Genomic DNA, 25,079 nt, shown 5'->3' with positions numbered 1-25,079 from the left:
CTGAAGCGACTATGGTGAAGGTACCCGCCGTCCCCAGCCCCTCTTCCCAGGCGATGCATTGTCTCCTGGAACCTGGGGCTGCGGGGGCCCACAAACCTCTCACAGGTTGCAGCCAGTATTTTAGCAACTGCGGGTGGCGCGCGGGGGGTTGGGGGGGAGGTATTAAACCTAGCTGACTACTGCGGGAGGCTCTGTGCTTCAAGATATGCAACCTTGGAGCTTAGCGCTTTTTTTGTCAGAAAGGAAGCTTGGTTGTATTTTGCCAACGTGAGTGTCGGTTTTCATGGCGTACATGCTGTGTACATTGGCCCCAAATAGATGGATGTGAGAGGACCGGAGTTTAATTCCAGCACGTTTAAACAGGGTAAACTTACCGCCCCTCTCTCTGTGTACAGGTTTTTAAGACACGGTGCAGTAAACTTTTTCTAGGTGCCTTTTTTCCCCCTCGTCTGACCTCAATAATGTCATTATAGAGAAATGCCTTACCTGACGCTTAGGGCAACTAAGAACAGCATTTCAAAGTGGAAGGAGGGAGTGGTGTTTTACTCAATGCCAGCCCACATAGTTTTTTGTTTTGATATTTATAGTGCTTCATTTTTTATTCCGGTCATCTCTCCCTTAGTATTTTCTTGATAATGCATTCTCTCTCTCTCTCTTTCTCTCTCTCTCTCTATCTATCTATCTATATATATATATATACACATATACACACACATATATGTATATATATATATATATAGTGTGTGTGTGTATGTATATAGATCAGAAATTAATGTGGAGTACATTTTGCTGGCACTATATGTGATATTTACATTTAGCTGGGTGTATAGACTACATGTATTCCATCTAGCCGCCTTATCATAGGGAAATTTGTGTTTACTCTTGGGATCTTTTGGTAAAAGTCACGCTGGAAAAGCTTTGCAGGAGGGTGTGTGCAAAGTTGTGTTATTCTTCTACGTGAAAAAAAAAAACCCTGAGTTTCATACAGAAGCCACAAGTTGACTTGGGAGCTATTTGCTAAAGATACCTGGCCAGTGAATAGAGCATCCTTTGGGTTTTGGATCCCACCATTGTTGGCAGAGACTTGGAGAGGGAAGACTGAGGTTCTACTATGCTTCCTACGGCCTCTTTCCCATAAGCCTTTGCTCCTCTGTGTGGTTTGCGATTTCCATAGTATCCTGCCTTGAGCTCCCCTCAGTGGGATCTCTTTAAAAGGAAGACCAGGTTGTCTTTTGAAGACTGACTGTGGCCTGCTCACTGGCACCCTGGTCATGGCAGTGACATCACCCTGCCACTTTGCCCTTCTAGAAAAGGCTCAGAGAAGAGGAGAGAGAGAGATCTGTGGACCAAAGAAGAGGCCTGGATCTCCTGGTTCAAGAAGTCGGTTACCTACCTCTCTTTTCCCCTGCCGGGCTCCCTGGCAATCACATGTTATCTGGGCTTGATTCTCAGGTGCCTTATGTAGCCAGATCCCTAGAGTCAGCCACAGTCACAGGCCTGGGAGCTTCAAGGTGGAGACATTTAGTTCCAGATTTCATATGGACTATGTGGTGTGTGTGTGTGCGCACACACATATGTGTTGTGGATAAATGCTGGGGAGACTGTCGTGTCTCGTCCTTGGACACTCCCCAAGGAGTTCTGATTGCATAAGATCACGTTGTCACTTTTGGAGAAGTGACAGTGGTTTCTTTTAAAGGGCTGTGAGTGGTAACTGGGAAAGCCATCTGGCTAATACAGGAATCGAAGGGACAGATAACGTACCCAAAGTGTCACAGGTGTGACAGCACAGACGAGGGCCGTCTGTAACCAGTGGTTGTCAAACCGAGCATTGCTGTTTCCTTCTCCCCTCAATAACAGGAACCTGTTCTTGGATATGGGAACAGTCCCTTAGCCAGCAGGGCCAGAGGGTGCTATCCCAAGACCCAGACATAGCAGGCGCCCCGGAAGTGTTTGGTTGAGATACTGGTCTGCTCTGAGGATGCCCTTTCCTGTTTGATGTTTCTAAGATGAGCAAATGTTCTCTGTCTCCTGTCCCCATCCATCTCCATCGCTTCCTCCCCCACCGCTGAAATTCCACCCGGAGAGGCTTTCTTTATGGTTAAGGCCTCCGGTAGCAATCCTTATTAAAATGGAAATTAAAAACTCCGTGCCCTACAAAGTGGGTCCAAGTAGTCATTAGGGTTTTCGATGAATTATTTTATCAGATCATCCAATCTGGAAGGATGCTACTTGGCCAGTTGAATATGTATGCGCTTGCATAAGGGTGCCTGTGGAGGCCAGAGGTTAACATCTTATGTCTCCTTTGATCTCCTCTGACCTCATTTCTCACTGAACTTGGAGATCATGGACGGGTAGGGCTGGCGGCTAATGAGCTCTGGGGATCCTGAATTCTGTCTCCATTCATCCCAAACCTAGGGCTTTCTCTGTACCACCACTCTGATGGACTTTAAAGTGGCTGTGGGGGGATTCAAACTCAGGTCCTCATCCCTGAGCCTAAGACAACGTCTAGTTGACCATGCCCATGTCTCCCCGGCTGGAGGTCTTGGAAGAATCAAAGGAAAGTTGACTTCAGACTCAAGGGCACTGTCTTCTTCTTGGTTTTTCAAGGCCTTGTAATGCCTGTGCAGATCTGGGTGTATTTCACTTAGGTCAGAGCTGGCTTGGGTCTTAGAAACCATTAGATGAAAATATTTTAGAAGCATACTAGTTAAGTGGCTGTACAGTTCTGTTTGAAAATTTACATCACAAGGGGACTGGGGAGATGGCTCAGCAGTTAAGTGCATTGGCTGCTCTTCCAGAGGACCCAGGTTCAATTCCCAGCACGCACAAGGCAGCTCACAACTGTTTGTAACTCCAGTTCCAGGGGGATCTGACACCTTCACACACACACACACACACACACACACACACACACACACACACACACACACACTCAGGCAAAACATCAATGCACATGTCTTAGGGTTTCTGTTGCTGTGAAGAGACACCATGACCACAGCAACTCTTAGAAAGGCAAACATTCAATGGGGTGGCTTACAGTTTTCAGAAGTTTAGTCCATTATCATCATGGTGGGTGGGACATGGTGGTGTGCAGGCAGATGTGGTGCTGGAGCTGAGAGTCCTACATTTTGATCCACAGGAAACAGGAAGTGAACTGAGACACTGGGCATGGCTTGAGCAGATATGAGACCTCAAAGCCCACCTCCACAGTGACACGCTTCCTCCAACAAGGCCACACCTACTCCAAAGCCACACTTCTAGTAGCCCCTCCCTATGAGCTGACAGGGGCCAATTACATGTCAAACAACCACAGCACATAACATAAAAATAAATAAATAATAAAAGTATACATTACAGGGCTAGGGGTGTGCCTTGGCATACATGAAATGCTGGGTTTGATTCCAAGCACCCGATAAAACTGGGTGGTGATGCTGGTGAAGACCTGTAATCTTTAGCACTTGCTAGTAGAAGCAGGAGGATCAGAAATTCAAGGTCGTCTCGGGCCGACATAGCAAAGTTTGAGGCCAGGCTGGATTACAAGAGACATCTCAAAACCAAAACTCAACAAGCAACTCCCCACGCGAGAGGTTTACATTCTGCATGGGGCTGAGGCAGGGCCAGGCTGGAGTCTGCTTGTCTCAGTCAGCTGTTCCAGAGAGCACTGACAAGGAGATTCTGGGGTCACACTTTGGGAAATTCCCCAAGAGTTTGCATCTCTGTCACTTTGCCTTCTGGGGTGTGGCGCTGTGGGGTTGGGGTGTGGAGGGGAACTGTTTCTCTCTGCCAGCCCGTCAAGTTGGGGCCTTTCTTCCAATTTCACCAGAGAAGATGATGTCTCGTGGATACTCGTGGATATGTCTTTAGCTTCCATTATTCCAAGAAGTCTGGTTCTTCTGTCTGCTGAGCCTCCGGGAATATAAACTGACAATGTCACGTGACTTCTGTCTGTGGGCTTGGCGGTGTGGGCCGGGAACAAGCAAGGTTCCCTGGGGTAAAACCGTGGAATCCTGGCAATAACTTGGTCTCCTGGGACTGGATTCTTTCCTAGCTGTCAGGCCGGCCTGAGAAGGTGCAGATGGTCCTGTGGGCTGCGGACTGTGTGCACTCCTTTCTTTTGTTTGTGCTTGGCAGACTGAGCAAAAGGAAGAGAGGGAGAAGAGACCCAAGTTGGAGTTGTTGTAGAGATGTCTGAGCAAGCTCAAGTGGAGGGTTCTGACAGCCTGCTGAAGAGCACTACCAAGAAATCACTTGCTGGAAGTGTCTTTAACATTTGTCCCTTGTCGCCATGGCCAACCATAGGAAAAGCATCCTCCCTCCCAGTTCAGTCACACACAAACATAGGATTTCAGTGATATACAGGAAGCAGCCCTTAACCCTGTCTGGGCTGGACGTTTTCTGTCCTGTCTAAGCACTCTGGCCATACCATGTTGGTGGCTAGCCACTGTGGCGAGGGGATCCACTGTGACCATGCACCATCGGAAGAGCATCAGGACGTGCTACGTACATGATTGTGAGACTTGACATTTCCTTTCATTGATTTCATCATTGTTACAGATAGTTACATCACATCCCGGGTTTCCAAACAGCTAGTTCTGAATACACCACCTGGATGGACTATTGCTCTTTCTTGCGTTTATTTACTTCAGCTAGTATCTAAAGTAACAGGTTTGCTTGTTGCGTTTGCATACATCCATAGGCAGTTGTCCTCCCTCATTCCCCCCTCCCCCTCCCCTCTCCACGTCCACGTCACGTGCTCTGTTCTCTTCCCTCTTGTGAACCTTTTCTAGTTTTCCAGCCTCTACCCCACTCTCGCCTACACAAGCACACATGTGTAGTAGAAGTCAGGATCTGCATATGTAGTGTTTGTTTTTAGGTTACCTCGATGAATATACTATTTTTAAGTTTTGAGGACCTGTGAGGGAAATCCTAAGGTTTGGCCTTTAAACTCCCGCGTGGTAGAAACAGTAATATAAGAGAATACTGAGCCTGGGTCTGAGTTGGCCATTAGTCGGCCATTTAGTCTGAGTTGATGGTCTTCCAGAAATGGGGAACCATGATGGTGGCTTCCTGTGGCAGAATCCAGTTCCATCACCAGGTCAGTATTGTCCCTTTGTAGGGCCCTCCTGGGCAAGGAGGACAATGAGATGCTGATTGAATGGGGGTTGATGGTCCCTAGTAAAGTAAGGAGAATTCTACCTCACTCAAAGAGCAGGGATGAGTTCCGAGGACATTGATTTCCACTGCTGGACCTAGGTAGGATCTTGAACTTGTGTGTCCTGGGTGGTGATTGGCAATTGTTGAGATATTCTGCTCCACTGATTTGGTCCAGCCTTATGGCCCAGAAGGCACCTTCCCTTTTTTGTAGGTTCTGGTGCTGAATTTCCATTTTCAGGCTATCATGCTTAGAGGATAAAACAAGAATTTCCAGAGGGGGAACACATTATTGTGTTGCTAATCTCGGAGCTGGGACTGTGGGTTAAACCTTAGTTCTTAAAAGTGAGAACCCTCAGTTTCTATAGTGTATGACTTTTTCTCCTTTACTCTTGGAAAACATTGTCATTCATATTGCAAAGCCTACAGGAACTACGTTTGAATATTGATGGTGAGGCAGAATGGAAAACTTGGGAACTTAATTGCTATTTTCCATGAGATAAATAGAGTGGGGTTATTAGTAGTCAAAAACATAAGAGAGCAAAGAAGTTTAGAGTATTCCATTTTGTTAACTCGACCAACTTTATTTTATTGCCACAGGGAACAGAATATTCTGTTAGATAAAGAGGGTTCAAGTCTGTAGGTGGCCTTTGTATAATTCACTACAAAAGCCATAATTTAAAAAGAGGCTGGAAAAGAAGAGAACAACCACTTTCTTCAGTTAATTTGTGGGCTAATTATACAGCATTTCCAGTGATGAATATTTAAATATGTAAGTTAATGTAACATAAGCACCATATTACATTTGTGCATATGTATTTATTTGTTTTATTTTCGCCTACTCACTACACTGAATCTCTCAGAACAGGATCCAGATCTTCTGAAACTCTTGTATCCTTTAGAAATAATGTTACTTTGAGTCTAGATATAGCTAACGTGTCTGAATCCAGAACAGACGTAGGGAAGAAGGGAGTCAGCACTTAATAACTTCAATAGGAATTTGACATTGCTATTACGTGTTTACCTCAGTGGATTGGACATTAAAATAAAACGGTCAGTCCTTAACCCTAGAAAATGTAAGACACATCAGTCCAACTTTTCTTACTATAGTGATGTGACAGCTTGACCAAAAGTGACTTAATAAAGGGGTTCTTTTGGCTCACATTCTGAGGGGACAGTCCCTCATGATGGGCAAGGCACCAGACAGGAGCTTGAGGAGGCTGGTCACATGACATCTCGTCTTGGAAGTAGGAATGTTGATACTCAGCCCATTTTCTCTTAGTCTAGGTCTCTAGCCTCTGGAATGGTGCTGCCCACCATCGGGCTGGGTCTTTCCACATCATTTCACATAATTAGAAACTTCCGTCAAGTTGATAGTCACTATTAGCCATCACAACAGGTGAACAGAGCACCCGGGAAGCAGTACATGCTTAATGAATGGCCATCAGTTCAGTTGTTTAAACTGCTTGGTTATTCTGCCGAGGGAGCAGAGTCGTTCTTAAAACAAGGATGCCTTTGAACATCCTTGGAAGCAATGCTGCACTTGGGGGCCATGGCGGTGTCCCTAGAAAAAGAACTGTAGTTGTTTTTATAAGTATAGGTATGCCTCTCGCTGTTTCCTGCAATGAGAAACCAGTTCAAAGGATCTCAGACCTACAAAAGACATCAGCACCTAAGGGTGAAGAGTAAGCATTTGTATCTTAAAATGAACATTGTTACAGTAGTGTGTGTGTGTGAATCTGGCCGGGAAGGTTCCTGTTCAAAGCTGGTACCTCCCGGCTTTGGGCAGCGAAGGATGGATAGGAATGGAGGATGGAGAAATGTTCCAGGGTGGGGCTGGGCGAGGCAAGATGAATGGCTGGGAAGAGGAACAAAGACTCCTTCTTACTTAGGAGAACAACACTCACTCCAGGTTCCCTCAGGGAGTAGGAAACACCAGGGATTTTTTTTTTTAATATGGAAGAGCCAAGACTTTTTCATCAGGTTAATTAGGAAGTCTTGTGGAAAAGAAAAAGTCCAAGGCCAGTGGTTGCTGGTGTGGCCTGGGCTACAGGACAGAGGACCTGATGCAGAGGATGATGGGATCTCTTTTGAGAGCACTGTTCTGGTTGCCTGACTTCCCTCTGGGAGCATCTTGGGCATTAGCCAGATCTTATTAGCTTAGAGCAGTGGTTCTCAACGACCCTTTCACAGGGGCTGAGTATTAGATACTTACACTATGATTTATAACAGTAGCAAAATTACAGTTACGAAGTAGCAATGAAACTACTTTTATGGTTGGGGGGTCACCACGACATGAGGAAGTATATTCAAGGGTCGCAGCCTCAGGGAGGCTGAGAAGCACTGGCTTCGACGATGTCTGCAGTTCTGTGGAGGTGGAAATGTCACAGCTGGTTCAGTGTCTTCAGCTCACATGCTTTGATGAGCCTGTTGGTATCGCATCGTGGCCTGGCAGACATCAGAAATTGGAGCTGGATGTTTGTTGTTCTGTTTTTCTTTGGGGAGACAGTGGTGAGGATCACCGCGTTGTATGTATGGTTTCCATGCTAATCTTGACACCATTCCAGATGATTGCTGCCTCTACAGCGGCAGACATTTGCATCTGACACGCTGTTCTCCCTCTCGCCTCAGGTGTGAGGAAGATACGGTCTCTCTGCATGAAGACGAGGACGACTGCTCTGGGCTCAGGTATGACCCGCCCTTGGCTCGGATTTGTGAGAAGAAGAGATCCTCTGGGTCTGATGTCTCCTCTCTGGATTGAGACATCTTTGCTCTGAGGTCGGCTCCTCTTCTGAGCCGAGTTTTGGGGTGTAAGCTTTCAGCTCCCCCGAGCAGAGCCTTGTAGCGGGAACTTCTCCGTTAGATTTGACAATGTGCCCAACATTATTCACCAGACGTGTTATTGAACGTTTTTGAACCTCGTTATGGAGGGTTCTGGATTCCTACCTGAGTGAGGAACCAATGTTCCTGTAAAGGATGCTGTTGTTCCCTTTCTCTGGCAGGAACTTGAGTAGATGTAGAGCACCCCACTTCTCATTACAAGCAGTACAGTTCACTAGAATGGGTTATGTACCCAGCCCTGGCTTGACTTTACCATCAGTGACATGGAAAAAATTTAATTGTTAACAATTGGATCATCAGCGCTGTTTCCTTCCTTCCTTCCTTCCTTCCTTCCTTCCTTCCTTCCTTCCTTCCTTCCTTCCTTCCTTCCTTCCTTCCTTCCTTCCTTTCTTCCTCCTCCCTCCCTACCCCCCCCTCTCATTTTCCCAGCTTCTAAGCCACTTGCTGGGTGTTCCTCCTGACACTCACCTGTTTTGAGTACATTCATTCATGCCCCTTGCTCTCCTACCCGGCCCATGCTGCAGACCACCCATCCTGGTGTGGCTTTCAACCCCTGTCCCCCAATGAGTTCCGTCTTCCCCTGTAGGAAGGTGTGTTGAGTGGTGGGTCCGGGGGGCCCATCCTCTCTGGACATCCCCCCCTGGATTTCCCTCTCTGGCTTTGTGTCTGAGTAGCCACGGATTGCTGCTTCCTCTTCCACTCGGACAGGGTGCTTTCTTGGGAGCATGCGGCACAGACACCTGGGAAGTAGCTGCTTCTAGTGAATTGCCAGAGAGTAAAGTTGGCGATATTGAACCCAATTTATACCCTCATTTAGTTATGGCTACAATAGCGTATTTCCTAGCAATATGCAAAGTAAAATGCATAGAGATTTAAGTGGGGCAAATGATTTCAGAGGAGAGCATTACCCTTTGGGTATATTACATGGAACTTGATTATTAAGTGAAAAATACAAGAGCCATCCCTGCCAGAACTGAGGAGGGTGTGTGAATGGGAGACTGGGAATTGAACCTAGGACCTTGGATATGCAAGGCATTTACCCTACCACTAGGCCATATCTCTAGCCCCCTCTTCCTTTCTTTTGCTTTTTGTTATGAGACAGAGCTCACTAAGTTTCCCAGGGTGGACTTCAGGTTTGGTCTTCCTGCCTCAGCTTCTAAAGTCACTGGGATGGCAGGCCTGTGTCAGTAACTCAGCCCTGAGGGAACCCACACATTGGGATCTTGTTCTATGCTGTATTTGAGGCATTGCTCAAAGGCCTGGTTAGGAGAAATGTATCACTTGTAAATGTAAAACTTATCTGGATGCCTTGCCTCCTCCCCAAACAGATCCATGTTGCAAACTATCTTTGCCAATGGATAGGAAGCATCCCGTCTTGAACCTAGAATTCATCGGCCTGAGAGACTTGAGATCTGTTCAGTGATTCTGGGAGTGTTTGAGTTGGCCTGTTTGCTAGGGGTACTGTTTAACCGCAGCACTTGAGAATCTTAATCTGTAGATCTGGGATCTCGAGTACCTAACCTGGAGGTCTCCCACTGTTACTGTGGGAGGGAAGTAGGGTACACAATGAAAGGAGAGCATCTTGAAATTCATGGGGTTATACTCAGTTGGCCTGAGGCCCTGGGTTCAATCCCTGGTACGGTATAAATCAGGCATGGTAGCACCTGTCTGTAATCCTAGCACGTGGTGAATGAGGGAAGACAGGATCCCAAGTTTCAGGTCACCTTTGAATAATAGTGAGTTCAAGGCCACGCTGGGATGCATGAGACCCTGACTGAAAAGGGAAAAAGAAAGAAAAACAAGAATGGCATTCACATTTCTTGAGTTCTTAAGCCTGTCAAGTTTGCCTCTGCCTGGGCTCCCTTTGAATACAGCGTGGTGAATCTCATCAGCTCTTTTCACTACAGGTTCATCTGTTTTGGGTGCTTTCTAAATTGGGTCTTTCTTCTTGCAGAGATGAAAACAATAAAGAGAACTATCCACAGGTGGGGGCTCGACTAGACGAGCTTGCTCCGCCCTTGCACGAGGCCCAGCAGCATGTGGAACAGACCCTGCTGGTGGATGGCGTGCTGAGACCCAGCATGGGTAACTTCAAGTCCCGGAAACCCAAGTCCATCCTCAGAACCGAGAGTGGCCGGAACCACGGAGAAAGCCAGGTACCACTTCATGTATGCTAGGCAAGCATCCTACCCACTGAGCTTTCCCTCCCTGGCCCCCCATCCCCAGCTCTGAACTGACCTTCTTAAATACGAGATGTTGGTTGAAAGAGGTGCTATGTTCTTTGGAGAGGGCTCGGCATTCATGCGGGATGGTGTAGGCTTTGTGCAGACTTGGGGGCCCCCCCTCATCCACATTAGGAATCTCAGTTTGATCTCAAGCTGTTCTTAGGCTCACGTGGAGTGGCACTGGATGAACAGCTCTGCACGTGTGTTTGTTGTGTTGTATTCCTCTGTAGCATTTGGTTTTCTGAAGCCAACAAGTGTTAAAATGGATGATGAATAAATAAAGCATCTTTTCTAGTACTCTGCTAATAAGTTTATATGCATATAAATGTGTATTTTTTTTTTTTGAGACAGGGTTTCCTATGTAGCTCAGGCTGGCCTCAAACTTGCTAGCTTCCTGCCTCAGCCCCCTGGGTGCTGGATGGAAGATGTGTACTGTCACCACCACTCTAGGCTGATATTTTAAAAGCTTAGATTTTTTTTTCTAGTTCTCTAGAAATACAGTCAAGAAAAGAATCATTTAATCAAAAAGTCCCCAATAATTTCTGCTCTTAGGAGTTATTAAATAAATATGACCTATCATAATCATACTAGGAAGTCACTTTCTGACTCCAAAGTTACATTTGTGAGATACCGAACATAACCTCTGGAAGATGGCTGTTCCATGTTAGTTAGGTTTGATTGTTGACTAACACTTGATAGTCACCTAAAAAAATAATGCGGGAGGCTCAAGGTGTGCTAGGTTAATCACATATTACTGTCGGGTCCAATTTGCAAACTGACACCAGGTGATCTTCTGGTTAGAACAGCCTTGGCCGGGTGGCTTCTTTCACGTGACGTTATGTGCCTTTGCGGTTTTATACTGTGGGCATTGAGACCTCTTGATTAGGCCCTTCATTTTTTTTCCCCAGCAAGGTGTAAATACCCGTTGCATTGTGAAGCTGAGAGATAATTATCTTAAGCTCAAGACTTCCATTGTGGAGAGAGGCAGGCATGTGAAATATCCCTCCTTTCTGACAGGCTTGAGAGTGTAAAATCCGCAGCAGTGTGTGTGTGTGTGTGTGTGTGTGTGTGTGTGTGTGTGTGTGTGTGTGTGTGTCTACGAAGGAGGTTGTGCTGGGGATGCAGATTCTGAACTGACTGGTCCTGGGTGGTAGCAGGGGTGGGGGGGGTGGGGGATCTGACCTGACATCCTCTCCTAGGGTCACCTGTGACACTTCAGGGTGGCCAGGCGCCTCCTCCTCCTCAGAGTGCTTTCCTTCTTCTGTTCTCTGGTGTGGCCTCAGAAATTAGACTGTCATCACTTGTAATAAGGTGGCAATGGGGCGCGTAATTCCCAGCCTGTTGCTGACTCCTCAGGAAGGTTACGGAGCTGGAGGAGCCACAGAGCTCTTACAATGCTGCACTGCAGTCCTGGTGGGAAGGTAGACCTTCCAGTCGAAGTTAAATGGCCTGTTCTGATTCACCGAGCTCTATTCTCAGATACAGTGTTGCAGGCAAGGTGTTGGTTGCATAATAGATTTTCCCAATCCGGGTTAAAGGGAAGACAGTTTATTATTGAATATATACAAACAGGCCCATTGTTGGTGAAAAAGTATGTGGTGTGAACTTAATGCACGTGGATGGGGGTGGGCGTGGGTGGGGTTGGGGGTAGAAGAAGGTAGGAGTCGAAGGCATCATTTTTAAATACTTCTTCTTGGCTCGCATAAGCACACAGACTACATTGTCAGGAGTTACAGGTAGGTGAAATTGACAGAGAAAGTCTATCTTTTCAGAAAATAGAAAACCAAAATGCTAAATGAATGGCAATGATAGACTCTCTCTGATTGGTCCGTTGGTCTCTAATTGTTGTTCCTCCTAGTCTTGGATTGGCTATGTCCTGAAGCCCTCCGCCTTTCTCTTGGAGTTTTAGAAACCCTGTTCTAGATCACTGGCATCATCAGGAATGTACCCTAGGTCTGTTGTTTTCTTTGAAGTGTCAAGTGCTTAAACTATCCTGTTCTTCACCATGCGCGTGCTTGAGATCGTTCTTGGTCAAAGGTGCACACTGGACTAACACTAAACACAATCTCAAGCCAGCTCTGGGGGACCAGCCACTGTCTGTAGATGACAGAAACTGAAGGGGTTGTGACAAACTGACTCCCAATAGATCAGAGATCTGAAAGGTCTGAGCATCCATCGCACCGGCAATGCAAACAAGATAATAAAATAAATTTCCTTGAAATAAGAAAGAGTGCCTTGAAGGATGATAATGAAGGCTACCACCAAGGAGCTGGGCAGCATAGCTTCTGATTTTAATAAAAATGGATGGACATTGTTCCTACACAGGGTGAAAAAAAAAATACCTTAATCTACAACCTGATCCTAGAAGATAGTCCTAAGGAAATCAGTAAAGCCATGCACTAAGTGGGCATTAGGTCTGGGTTTGTATTAAGTGCCACAGGCCATCTGCCTTGCTTTTAGCTAGGATATAATTGGGGAAGGATCCATTATGCAACCAGTATTTGGTCTGCATTGTTATATTTGAGAATGAAGTTGGTCAGTTCAGATAGAGCAGGCTGCTTAGTCCCAGTGGGAATGTGACCTCTGTTGTAAGATGAGCTACAGTACAACAACCCCGCCTCCCCACCTGAAAACCGGTGGCTTAGGTGACTTAGATTCAGATGAAAAAGGCTGCAGACAGGTGTACACAGTAGCTATGATTATCACTGCTCACGCTTAGCATGGGCTATTCGTGTAATGTCCCATCATGACTTGGATAAATGTAGACTGGGCTGTCTCTCAAGGGTGTGGGTTGTGAGGTAAATGTGACAGCCATGAGGTTTACCTTGCAATGTGGTAGGGAGCTGTGTGTGTAAGACTGTGGGTTCTTTGGAAGGGAGCTGGGTCTGAGCCTCCTTTGCAGCTGTGAGTTCTGCCTGATGCTTCTTGCCTCAGAAAAGCCAGTGAGTCCTGACTGCTTTGTTACGGGATTTTCATTTCCCCCCAAGGCACCTTTGGAAACCTACAGGAGTCAGCTTTAAAAAAAATTATTTATTTTTATTTATTTGTTTTGCCTGCATGGATGTCTGTGTGAGGGTATCAGATCTTGGAGTTACAGACAGTTGTGAGCTGCCATGTGGGTGCTGGGAATTGAACCCCGGTCCTCCAGAAGAGCAGTCGGTGCTCTTAACCACTGAGCCATCTCTCCAGCCCGGAGTCAGCATTTTTAAGTGTAAAAGTATTGTCCTGGAAGCTGAAGTGCCTCCCAAATAAACCTGTGGTTGCTGCCAGTTCTGAGTTTTCTTTTCATAAAGTTTAAAGTTGCCCTTCAGTCTGATCCTAATCAGAGTGTTGGACTTGAGGGAAATGAGGCCCCTAGCAACTGTGGACATTGTGGCTTAACCCCCTTTACCTGCCTTTCCGTTAATAAGCCCCATACTCAGATGTAGCCGGTCCCCTCTGACGGCTCACGTTCTTATGATCCTTTAAGCATCCTTTCTTCCCTCTTGACCTTGGCCATACCCCCGAGAAGGGAGTGTAGTAAGAGAATCTGGAGGTTGTCTTTGTGGATGAAGGTCTCAGGTTTGCATCTTTTTTTTTTGGTTTTTCGAGACAGGGTTTCTCTGTGTAGCTTTGTGCCTTTCCTGGAACTCACTTGGTAGCCCAGGCTGGCCTCAAACTCATGGAGATCCGCCTGCCTCTGCCTCCCAAGTGTTGGGATTAAAGGCATGCGCCACCACCACCTGGCACAGGTTTGCATCTTATTTAAACAATTTAAGAGGGGAGGGATTTGTGCATGTTTACTGATAGAAGACGACCAGGAACCATGGAGAGGACGGAAGACTGTCCTCTCGGAAGCTGAGGTGTTTGAGATGAGAAGGTCTGTTTGAGCTACAGTTTTCCTCTGCGCTTGCTTACACCTTTCTCCCCTACACAGTAGGCCCAGTGTGGAAAACAGGGCTTGGATAAGGACCACTGAATGAGTGAGCGGTCTCCTGAAAGGCCAGGTTTTAGAGTAACAGTTAGTAAAATTTCTTGATGCGGTAGAAGTCAAAGCAAGATGTGCCTCTCCCTGCTCATCCTAAACCCTGATCCGGCTGGAACCCAGGACCAGCGTGTTCTGTTTAGAGTGCCCAATTAGATAGCAAACACTCTTCCCAAGGAGGGGAGCTGACTCAAGGCATGGATTATCCATCCCAGTGTTTTGTGAAAAATTAAGAGTGCTTCTGTTTTGAGTGTTGGAGAAGTCAGAACATCCATCCTCCACACTCTGATGTGGGAAGATGAAATTTGGACGGCGGAAGCAGCTTCCTGTGTTGGTGCTCGAAGCTGTCCAGAGGGCATTCATTTCAGTGTGGTAGATGGAGTCTTGTCTCCCTTACTCCCCACCATCTGGCACCAGGCTGCACCCCATCCGTATGTCCTCCCCTCTGGTGGCTATTTTAGCAGAATACAAAAAGTGGGAGGCTCTAAGGAGAACTCTTCTGCAGTGAGCTGTGGACTGCCAGCCTCTTGCTAACCCACTTCCTTGGGGAGACCAGCTGTTTGGTCTGGCATATATAAGCATCGAGATTCTTCCACTTGGCTGCAGGAGGTATGTTAACAGGCTGGCATGTGATCCAGATCTGCTTGTGAATTTTTCATTTTCATCCCTTTGCAGAGAGAAAAAAAAATCTTTAAATACTTTCAGGCAAAATAACCTTTTAAATATTTACTGTACTTCTCTTTTTGGAAGATGGAGTTCTTATAGCAATTGACTCCAAATGAAAAGCAAGATAGTTTTCATTCCGTGCCTCTGTCCCGTCCCATCACACATAACAAAAATGCTCTTTCCAGTTAGGGTCTATTTTGCATGCGTTGTTTGTTTTTTTTCTTCTTGAGTATGTCGAGAGCACAGAGACACTGTGGTTCTCTCTTTTGTCTTGGGTGTTAGTCTTCACTCGTGGCTTCTGTTAGACTACTTCTCACGTATGACTTCACAGCATTGGTATAGATGTTGGCCTTCAATTCCTGCTGCAGCATAGATTTTCCGTAAGCTCTTACTGGTCACACAGAGAAGTGGACCTCTGTTTCATTCTCCTGGCTTTCTTTCTGTCTGATTAGCGGGTGACAGAGTGGCGATTTAGCGAGTGGCGCTCTGAGGAGGGAAGCTAGCAGGTTGGTGTTTAGTTTACTGGTGTCCTACTGTGGTCTGTCCGCTTCCTAAGTTTATCTTTTAATTAATAGTCTCTTTAAAAAATAACTTATTTAACTTTATTTTATGTGCATTGGTGTAAGGGTGTCAGATCCCCTGGAACTGGAGTTATAGTTGTGAGCTGCCACGTGGGTGCTGGGAATTGAACCCGGGTCTATCTGGAAGAGCAGTCAGTACTCTTAACTGCTGAGCCATCTCTCCAACCCCTAATTAACAGTGTCTTAAGTCATGAAGCTGATGAAAGGTATTTCTAGAAGGGAACCTAGGATGTCTGCAAAATAACTATCATGTCTTCAAAGTAGACACATACATTATTCTGAATGATGTGAAGGAATCGTCAGAGATAAGCTTCATTGATTGTGCATTAACTCTGAGAAATGTAAAAATAAAAAGATTCTCGAATAGAATTTCATTCAAAGTGAGATAGCCAAGCTGAAGGTTGTAAGTTTGTAAGCAATGGGAACCTGAGAAACGGCTTTAGGGTGCTAAGAGCCACATCAACAGAATAGTGCAATGTCAGTTTCAGAATTTCCTTTAAAAGAGGAAAAAGGGTAACTGGAGCTACAGCTCAGTGGTAGAAAGCTGGCAGCTGAACATGTGAGAGGCCCTGGCTCCATCCCTAGCCCCCACCTCTCCTTTTCACACACATACACACACACACACACACACACACACACACACACACACACACACACACACACCATGTGCAAGCATGCGTGAGTGCATACTCACAGAACAGGGAAGTATTGATGGTATAGCCAAGTGTAGCCACGGAGAATAGTGAGGCCTTACCTCCCTGTACATATTGCCTGGAGTATTTAACAGAGAGGCAGATTGCTCCCACATAGAACAACTCTTAAAGTTTCCCCCTTTGCCCCGCATACATCTTTTGTACATGTAAATAAAATCTAATTTATACAATTTCTGATCTTCTCTAGGTAGCTAGAGTTTTCTCTGTGGCAATAACCATGTAAATTCCACCCATCGTCAAGAATGACCAATACATGAAAGAAGGGGGTCCCCTTTGCAGCTGCTGCATTGCACCTGCACCCCTCTGTTGGCTTCCAAGATTTGATGCTTCCACCCAAGGTTCCTTCAATAAGTCCCAGAGATGAACATTTAAGTCACAGTGTATTGATGGACTAAAGTGAATGGCCCATAGGTACACTGATGGCTAATATTGGTTGTCAACTTGACAGGACGCCTTTGGGCATGTCTATGAGGCATTATCTAGATGAAGGTAGAAAGACCCACCCTCCATGCCCCCATTGGTTAATTGGATAAAAAGGAGAAAGTTGCCAGGAAACCAGTACTCATCTCTTTCTGCTCACCTGTCACCTGCTGCTGGCACAACGTGACTGGCCACCTCACTCACACTCCTGCTCCCGTAACTTCTCCATCATGATGGGCTGAACCCTCTAACTTTGAGTCAAAATCAACTCTTCCTTTTTGTGACTTGTCAAGTGTTCTGTCCCATCAACAACACAAGTAAGCGATACAGGTGCAGATGGACATACCTTCACACGCCTCCGTGGTTATGGACCTTCTGTGGGACTTAGGAAATCAAAGTCACTTTTTTTTTATGCGCTTTTTCTATTTTTGTAAGATGAAGATGATCAAGTTTCCCTTAAGAGGTTCCTGGGGATTAGAAGGTATAATGAGGGACAGCACTCAGAGCTTGAGCTGTTGTCTAATACCCAGAAAGCCCTGGGTCAATCCCTACAAGTTAAAAATAAAGCAGGTATGGTGTGTAACCTTACATGTTCAACAACTTTTAGGGGTGAGGTGCAAGTGGTTTATAGAATGCTTTATTTCCATTTGGCTGAGTATCTATTAAACCCCATGAAATGAACATTCTGAACTAAACTAGGCTAGTAACCCAACCAACAACCTGGAGCCTTAGTGACTTAAACCCACAAAGACGCAATTTTCCCACCTTCTGGGTAGCCCTTGTTGACCGGTGGGAGGGATGTGTTCATGGACATTGATCAAGAAGCACTGTTTAGAAAGAATGTCTTGAGCTAAGCACTTCTGGTTTGGGAGTCTCCAAGAAAAAGGATCTGGAGGCTCCTATGCCAACTACTCAAAGCTCCGGGCCTCCACAGAATTTGTATTCTCTCATAATTAATTGTCCTGAGCTGCTCATGTGCTACCCTGCTAATTACAGCATTGTAATGCTCTGGACCAGGAAGTAATGCCTTACCCTCTGCTGTGGGGGATAGGGAATGAACGATGACTAGCAGCACAAAGGACTTTCACATTGTTTATTCAAAAGACCGTCTAACCCGAAGAAGACTGTGTTAATTGGTCTTTTTCCACCCCTTTTCTGGTCCTTCCAAATACAGAAGTATTAATGATGTCAATGCCAAAGAGTAGAAGAAAAAGAACATTAATTAGCCTTGTTGTCATGTTGTATTATTTGAGCAGGAGCTCAGGTTTTCTGCAGCATCCCATCAATTAAACACTCTCATTATTATTTCGAGGAACAGGAAAAGCAGGTCTAGTTTTGAATTCCATTGCAATGTGAAACGTTAGAGCCCATGACCGTTAATTTTGCTGTTTTATTTAGAGGGCAAAATGTGGTCTTAGTCTCGTAGAAGAGAGTCACTTTGGGCCATGCCAACTAACTTTTGGATTAGGGCATGTCATAATTTGGAAGCAGTATTATATTCATTCATTCATTCATTTATTTATTTATTTATTTATTTATTTATTTATTTATTTATTTATTTATTTATTTTTGAGACAGGGTTTTTCTGTGTAGCTCTGGCTATCTTGGAACTAGCTCTGTAGAGCAGGCTAGCCTCGAACTCACAAAGATCCACCTGCTTCTGCCTCCACATTAATCTGTGCTGGGATTAAAGGCATGCACCACCACCACCTGGATTGGAAGCCTTTTCAAATTTGATCCCCAAAGACTACTTATAGGGAGATGATTTGACCATTTGTATTATTTGTCTAACATGAGAGCTGGGCTTAAGTACATGTGACACCCCACATCCTCCGGTACTTAGTGACATTGTCAAGAGCAAATCCTTCTTTCAACAAGATAGATGACAGTTTAGTAAAAACTGACCAAGTCTGTTCTGGGGCTTGGAAGAAAGGCTGTTTCAAAAGCCTGGATCACAGAAAAATAATGAGCTGACATTTGGGGCAACTAGGACTGGCCAGTCTAAACATTGTCAAATATGACTGTGAGGCTATGTCAAATGTAAGCCTGAAGTTTGGAGCTCTGTGCTTTCTAGACTATAAGGTCTAGAAAGGTATAGTCGTCAGATGAAATATAGAATGACCTGCTAAATTTGAATTTCAGATAAATAATATTTTTAGAATGTGGTCTAAATATTGTATGTTATGTACTTTAATTACTTAACACAAACTCAAGGTTTATCTGAAATTTAAATTCAGCTGAGTATCCTATATTTTATCTGCTAACTCTGTGAGCCCGTCAGGAGTGAGCAGCGTGGTATTTGACCAAGCTCCTTCCTCCCAGGGTACACATGTGTGACCTACCAGACAATAAAAGTTTCCTATCCAGGGCTGGAGAGATGACTCAGTGGTTAAGAGCCCTGGTTGCTCTTGCAGAGGACCCAAATTCAGATCCTAGCACCCACATGGTGCAGTTCACAGCTGCCTGGAACTCACAACAGTGTCAGTGTCTGGCACCCTCTTTTGGTCTCTGGGGGTGCTGCACTCACATGCACAAGCACATAAAATGAAACCTTTCAACAGTTTTTATTTATCTTTTGGGGATAAAGGTGGTCTAGAAAGGGGACTCAACAGTTTGTTAAAATCAAGACTTGTTTCAGTATTTGTTTTCTCATTAGGGTTTAAATCATATAAATACCCAGGGGAAAGCCACTGACACTGTCAGGATGAGGAGGTATCCAGAAGGGTTGAAACTCTTTACCCAGAGTTTTTAGATCACCCTTCTTATAGGATCTGCCTTGTTTGGGTAGTGGCTTTGATAACGAGGTAAGAAGGGTGGCTTTCATGAGGGACTTCTGTGTCAAAATGATAAAAAGTGACACAGTTTCTGCCACAGAACAGTAGTGCCAGGTCTTGTGCACTAATCCTATCGAAAGTAAGCAGCTAGCCAAGGCTTGCTGGCTTAGAAAACCGCGGCTTTTTCCGGAGGAGCGTGCACACTCACAGGTGAGGACCACGGAAGTTTTTCTGAAGCATTGTGTCCCATAGATGCCTCTGGTGCAGCTATCTGATGGATGTCTATGATCATGGTAGGACTTGACCTTCTCATCCAGCGAAGCCCGACTTTGTTTTGCTATGAATCTTCTCGTCATCCACGACCCTTGCAACTTCATTGCTTGATAAGCTGTCGTACTGTTTAGGGATTTTGTGTAGATGCAGAGGCTGGGAAATGACCCACGTGTTCCTCACAGTGCTGAATTACAGTGGTAGAATTGCTGACTGGTAATGGCATGGGCCAGGGAAAGTTCCTATAGCAAAAGGTCACTCAAGTATCAGATTTGTGGGATTTTTAGCTGCAGCTAACATTAAATACCAACAGGGAAACTAAACAAGGTTTAGAGTGAAGTCAGTTTGCCAACATGGCGTAAGGGTTTTGGCTGGCTGTTTAGCGTGTTTTAATTCAGAAAACCCTGGCCATCCTTAAGTATGACCCACCAGAATTAAATGCCCAGGGACATCTTTGGCTGTTATAGCTGTGGCTTCATAGAGGACATGGTTCTCATCCATCTCCTTTTCCTATAAACAGTGTCGTCTTTGCTGTAGCGAAACTGACAGCTGACCTAAAGACCAAGGTTGCTCTCTGTGAAGAATATGAGGACTAAAATAAGCCTGAATTAGTTGAATTCTAAGTACAAAACAGGCCAACACTAAAGATCTGAGATTCTTTTTTTTATTACTATAATTATTCATGTTTAATGAATGAGGTTCACTGTGCCATCTCTATACATGCACACTCAGTGCTTTAATTATGTCCACTCTCCTGCCTCCTACCTTCTCTCTGTACTCTTCTACAGTGGTCCTATAGTACTTGTTTCATTTGCACATTTGTGAGAAAATGTGACAGTTATTTATACTTCTTCTTTTCTTTACCCATCCATGTGTTGACGGGCACACACACTTATTCCATATTTTGGCCAGTTTGGATAGCATTGTAGTAAACCTGGGAATTAACTTTCTTTTAATTTAATAATTTAATTTTATCTGTCACATACAGGGACTTAGAGAGCTCTGATGATCTTTTCTACCTGTGAAGAAAATAAAAAGCAAACAAGCAAAAGACAAACAACAACAACAATAAAAAACAAACAAACAAAACCAACAAAACCCCCTCTGTTGAATTGCTAAAGATCCCACCCATTATGCTAAACAAACAAACAAAATCCCCAAACCCCAACAGCATGGGAAATTTATTATTATTATTATTATTATTATTATTTGGTTTTTTGAGACAGGGTTTTTCTGTGTAGCTTTGCTCCTTTCCTGGATCTCGCTCTGTAAACCAGGCTGGCCACGAACTCACAAAGATCCGCCTGCCTCTGCCTCCCGAGTGCTGGGATTAAAGGTGTGTGCCAGCACCGCCCGGCGAAATTATTAATCATTTCTGGTGGGGGAAGCGTCTATAGGAACAAGGGTGGGTAGTTGGTGGAGTTGGTGGGCCATGTGCTGGGGTGGGATCATGGGAACCCCCAGAGAGTGCCGTTCTGTCAAGCCGTTCACAAGTGGTCAGCTGTGTGCAGACTGGGGCGGTACGATGGTTAGCGCTGACCGCGTGGTTACACTGAGAAGTGCTAGGTAGGAGATGAGCAAAGCGCACCACTGTCTGTGTTCAGGAGGGATGTTGTGGGCAGTGCCATCCATAGACTGGAGGTTGGCGTGCAGTAAAAGTGAGGGAAGCGAGAAAGCCACTGGCAGGGGAATCCAGTCTCTCTGTTCTCCGGCCACCATGATGTGAGCCATCTTCTCCACTGTGTCATCCCTGCCATGTGCCAAAGAAACTCGCCTTCTTTTCAAGTCGTTTGCCAGGGAAGGGCATGACGTCACAGTGATGAATAGTGACTATGCTGGTGGACACAAGGTAGACTCGGGGTTGGCAGTCAGCATGAAGAGGTCACAGAGGCTCATGATGGATTTATCCAAAGGCTCTAGTCTCTGGGCGGTAGGCACAAAATCCTCATTCTAAACGTCATGGAAGTCTTTGCGGACTCTGCTTTTTAAAACATTATTTTTCAAGACTGGTAGCTACCATCATTTTTAAGCATTATTTTGCTTTCCTATAATTGAACGCTCAGGATTTTGGTTCAAGTTTTAGAAATGACACAACCAGAGTTTATGATGGTATCTGTTTATGGGATGTGAGCCTCTGAATACATGTCACTGGCTATTGCTTTCGTAGCTGGTTTACATTGACTTCCTCTTACTCATGGTCTAGGAGGTTTCTGTGACTCATCTCGGACTTTGGATGCTGTGGGCATCTCTGCACCTGCTCCGTCTTGATACTGGCTTCTACTCTGTGTGTCTGTGTGCAGCCTTGTGCATCCGGGGATGTCAGACGCAATAACTCATTTAATTCTCATAACTACCCCTGGAGGTACATTGGCTCTCATAGTCCCTTTTTACAGTAGAGGAAACGGAAGCACACGGAGAAGTCATTTGCTCCAGGCTGTAGCAATTGAATCAGAGGCTGAGAGGAATCATTAAATGGTGCTGTCTTTTCATCCTGGTGGTTGTATTAAAAGCTGACTCGGGCTGATGATTGATCTGGAGGGTGCATTAAACATTACAAGGAGCTATCAATACCCACAGCAGATGGTCTCCATGGAATTTTCATGTGTCTAGAACTTTGTGGGGATAAAGACTCACTGAACTCAAGAGAAGAGGAATCTCCTATTTCTGGAAGATTATATCTAGTTTAAAAGAATTTAAATCATTTTATTATTTATGTGCATGGATGCTTTGCCAACATGTATGTCTGAGCATCACATGCATGCCTGGTGCCCACGGAGGTCAGAAGACGGCATTGGATCCCCTGGAAGTAGACTTAGAGACAGTTATAAGCTACCATGTGGGTGCTAGGAATCAAACCCAGGTCTCCTGGAATTGTGGCCAGTGCTCTTAACTACCGAGCCATCTCTGCAGTCCCAAGGTCTAATTTTTAATAGGGAGATCCATTGTAGGTGGACCTCCTCATATTTGTTGAGGAGAGATGGGACAGGAATAGAGAGACACTTTAGTGCCCTCCAAGAGCCTTCGAAGTCTGCAAAGGCTCGGGTTGGGTACATTTTATATGAGAGTTCTGAGGCCTTGTGGGAGTACTCATCTCTCAGGTATCGAGCAGGATGGTCCTGTTTAAGTGTGGTACAGGAGCAGAAAGCAGCAAGATGGGTTTCTGCCTCTTTCATGCCGTGGTGATGCTGTTTGTTTTTATGCTGCTGTCTGGGGCAGCTGACACAGGTTGATAACCAGTTGCTGGAGTTTAAGCAATGGTGTTGAGGAGGAAGAGTCAGCTATGAAGCAGTGGGCGATCAGATAGATTATGTGACCTTTAAGGTCCAACTTTCTTAAAATTACAGATGTAGATGATATATTGCTCTGGGTATTGACGTCCCACCAACTTGGGCTGTGGTGGGCTCGCAAACTGCAAAGCTCATTGACTTTTAAAACTAGGTTTTGAACTATGAGACCATGACAAGGCGCGCTTTCTCGCGCTCGCGCGCTCGCTCTCTCTCTCTCTCTCTCTCTCTCTCTCTCTCTCTCTCTCTCTCTATTCCTATGACACAGGATAGCTCTTCACAAGATGCCCTGAAATACTGTTGTTATCATGATGCAAAGAGATGAGACCCGTGCTTGTCCCTGGAGTGGGCGTATAATCCCCCCGGGAGGAGACAAGGATATCCATAGCCATGGCCTTCCTGTCATGGCTAGTGGAAACAAAGCTTGTCATTTTGTTTGTATTTGGATCCCTGTATGGCACTTCTGGTGACCTATCTGTAAAATGAGAGGTGACAGTACCCTCTTGTAGGTCCTTGTGGGGATTAAATAAGATAATCTTTTTAAGCGCTTGCTGCAAGACATGGTACCTGATAAGAGATCAATAGGTATTAGAATATGAGCTAGGCGCCACAGCTGTCACATCCTAGTATATTGTCACTGCTGCGAGAATAGAAATGAAGGCGTCTTTTCCACTCAGGAAAACATTGGGTCTTCCATGGCCATGGTGACAAGGAACCATCAGAATCCTTGGTTTGGGCAGGGTTTATGCTTCTCTAAGTCAGTACACATGACGGCAGACCTGGTTGTAAAGCCAGACAGAGAGAGAGCTTCACTCTAGCATGTCTACTTCTTTGAGTCCACAGTCACCAGTACTCTGGTTTTGGCCCTGCAGCTCAAGGTTTCACTTGGGACTGTAAGGGCTCTAAACCTAGTGTAAGATCATGAAGCTGTCTGGCTTGCTCAGGAAAACTTTGTCCCTTAAATTGTGGCTTTCCCTTGGTTTAGCAAGCAGTAGATGATGCTTTCCGTTCAGCTACTGAGCTGGGGCCCCTTCCTCCAATGTTAGATACCTGTATGAGCTGATAGAGGGCCATAGACATGGGGCCATGTGGGCGAGTTCACACAGTGGGTCCAAGTTGTACAGTAGACGTTTCTAAGTGGAGAAAATGATAGGAAAGAGGTTTGTAAAGCTGAGGAAATAACACTGTGCGCGAAGAGAGGGCAGGGGGCGTGCAAAGCGGCCACCTCACCCGTTATACCTGGACTTGGATGCATGGAGGAGAGGTGTGCGTGAAGCTGGATCGGGACACTGTAGAGGCTGCACTGTAAGGGCCGCCGATTCTATTTCTCTTACTTAGCTTCCAATATCAACTTGACAAAGCCAATCATTATGGGGGGGGGGGGTCTCAATTAAGGAATTAACTCATCAGAATGGCTTGTGGGCATTTCCGTCGGTGCCTTTTTCTTGCTTGTTGATTGGTGTGGGAGGACTCATCTTACTGTGGTGGTGCCGTCCCTGGGCAGGTGGTCCAGGTTGTAGAGCAGGCTGAGCATGGGCCACAGGGAGCAAGGCAGTAGGCAGCCGTCTTCATGGTTCCGGCTTTCGTTCCTGCTCCAATTCCCCTTGGTGATAGATTGTGACCTAGAAGAATAAGCCAAATAAACCCCTTTCTCCACGGCTGCGTTTGGTCATAGTATTTATCACAGCAACAGGAAAGCATCCTAGAGTGATTTCTTGTCCCGGGCTTTTTCAAACTTTTCCCTGTTGAATTCTAACCAGAAGAGTCTGAACCTTGCCATAAGAGGAAATGTCTTTGGAATCTCTCCATAGAGAGTAGTTCTCTTCTATTTTGGCTACCACACTTTGGGACTCTGGATTTATGCTTAAGAGAATTTCTCAGAGGGAAAAAGAGCAGATTCCCTAACCCCACACACCATGCACAGAAGCAGAAAAAGTCCATGTTTACTTTTCCACCTTCCCTATTAGGACTTGGGGCACCCTGGATAAGGTCACCCGCTCTGTTATTGGCTTTAGAATGTACAGCTCAAAGAAAGGAGCTCCAGGAACGGAGCCATGCAGCAGGGCATGGGAACTGGGTGGATACAATGGTTGTAGCATGCGGTGTGAGCATTGTATGGTGTCAAATTAGCTACTTACCCATCACACGATCTCATCTTTTTAAAAAAGATTTAAATGAAAAGCTATATAT

General features: G+C 45.4%; 1 protein-coding gene across 5 annotated transcripts in view; it reads left to right on the top strand.

The window, feature by feature from the left end:
* Window positions 1-25,079, top strand: part of Fam13c (family with sequence similarity 13 member C) — a 115,926-nt gene that overhangs the window by 611 nt on the left and 90,236 nt on the right. For all 5 annotated transcript variants that reach the window (XM_006979046.4, XM_006979047.4, XM_076557009.1 and 2 more), the window contains 2 exons: window positions 7,783-7,839; window positions 9,947-10,148. In XM_006979046.4, the coding sequence (XP_006979108.2) occupies window positions 7,783-7,839; window positions 9,947-10,148 (259 nt within the window). The remainder of the gene's footprint in view (window positions 1-7,782; window positions 7,840-9,946; window positions 10,149-25,079) is intronic.

The sequence above is a fragment of the Peromyscus maniculatus genome, chromosome 21 (assembly GCF_049852395.1).
Source record: "Peromyscus maniculatus bairdii isolate BWxNUB_F1_BW_parent chromosome 21, HU_Pman_BW_mat_3.1, whole genome shotgun sequence".
Taxonomy (NCBI): domain Eukaryota; kingdom Metazoa; phylum Chordata; class Mammalia; order Rodentia; family Cricetidae; genus Peromyscus; species Peromyscus maniculatus.
This window is presented reverse-complemented; position numbering and strand designations above follow the sequence as displayed.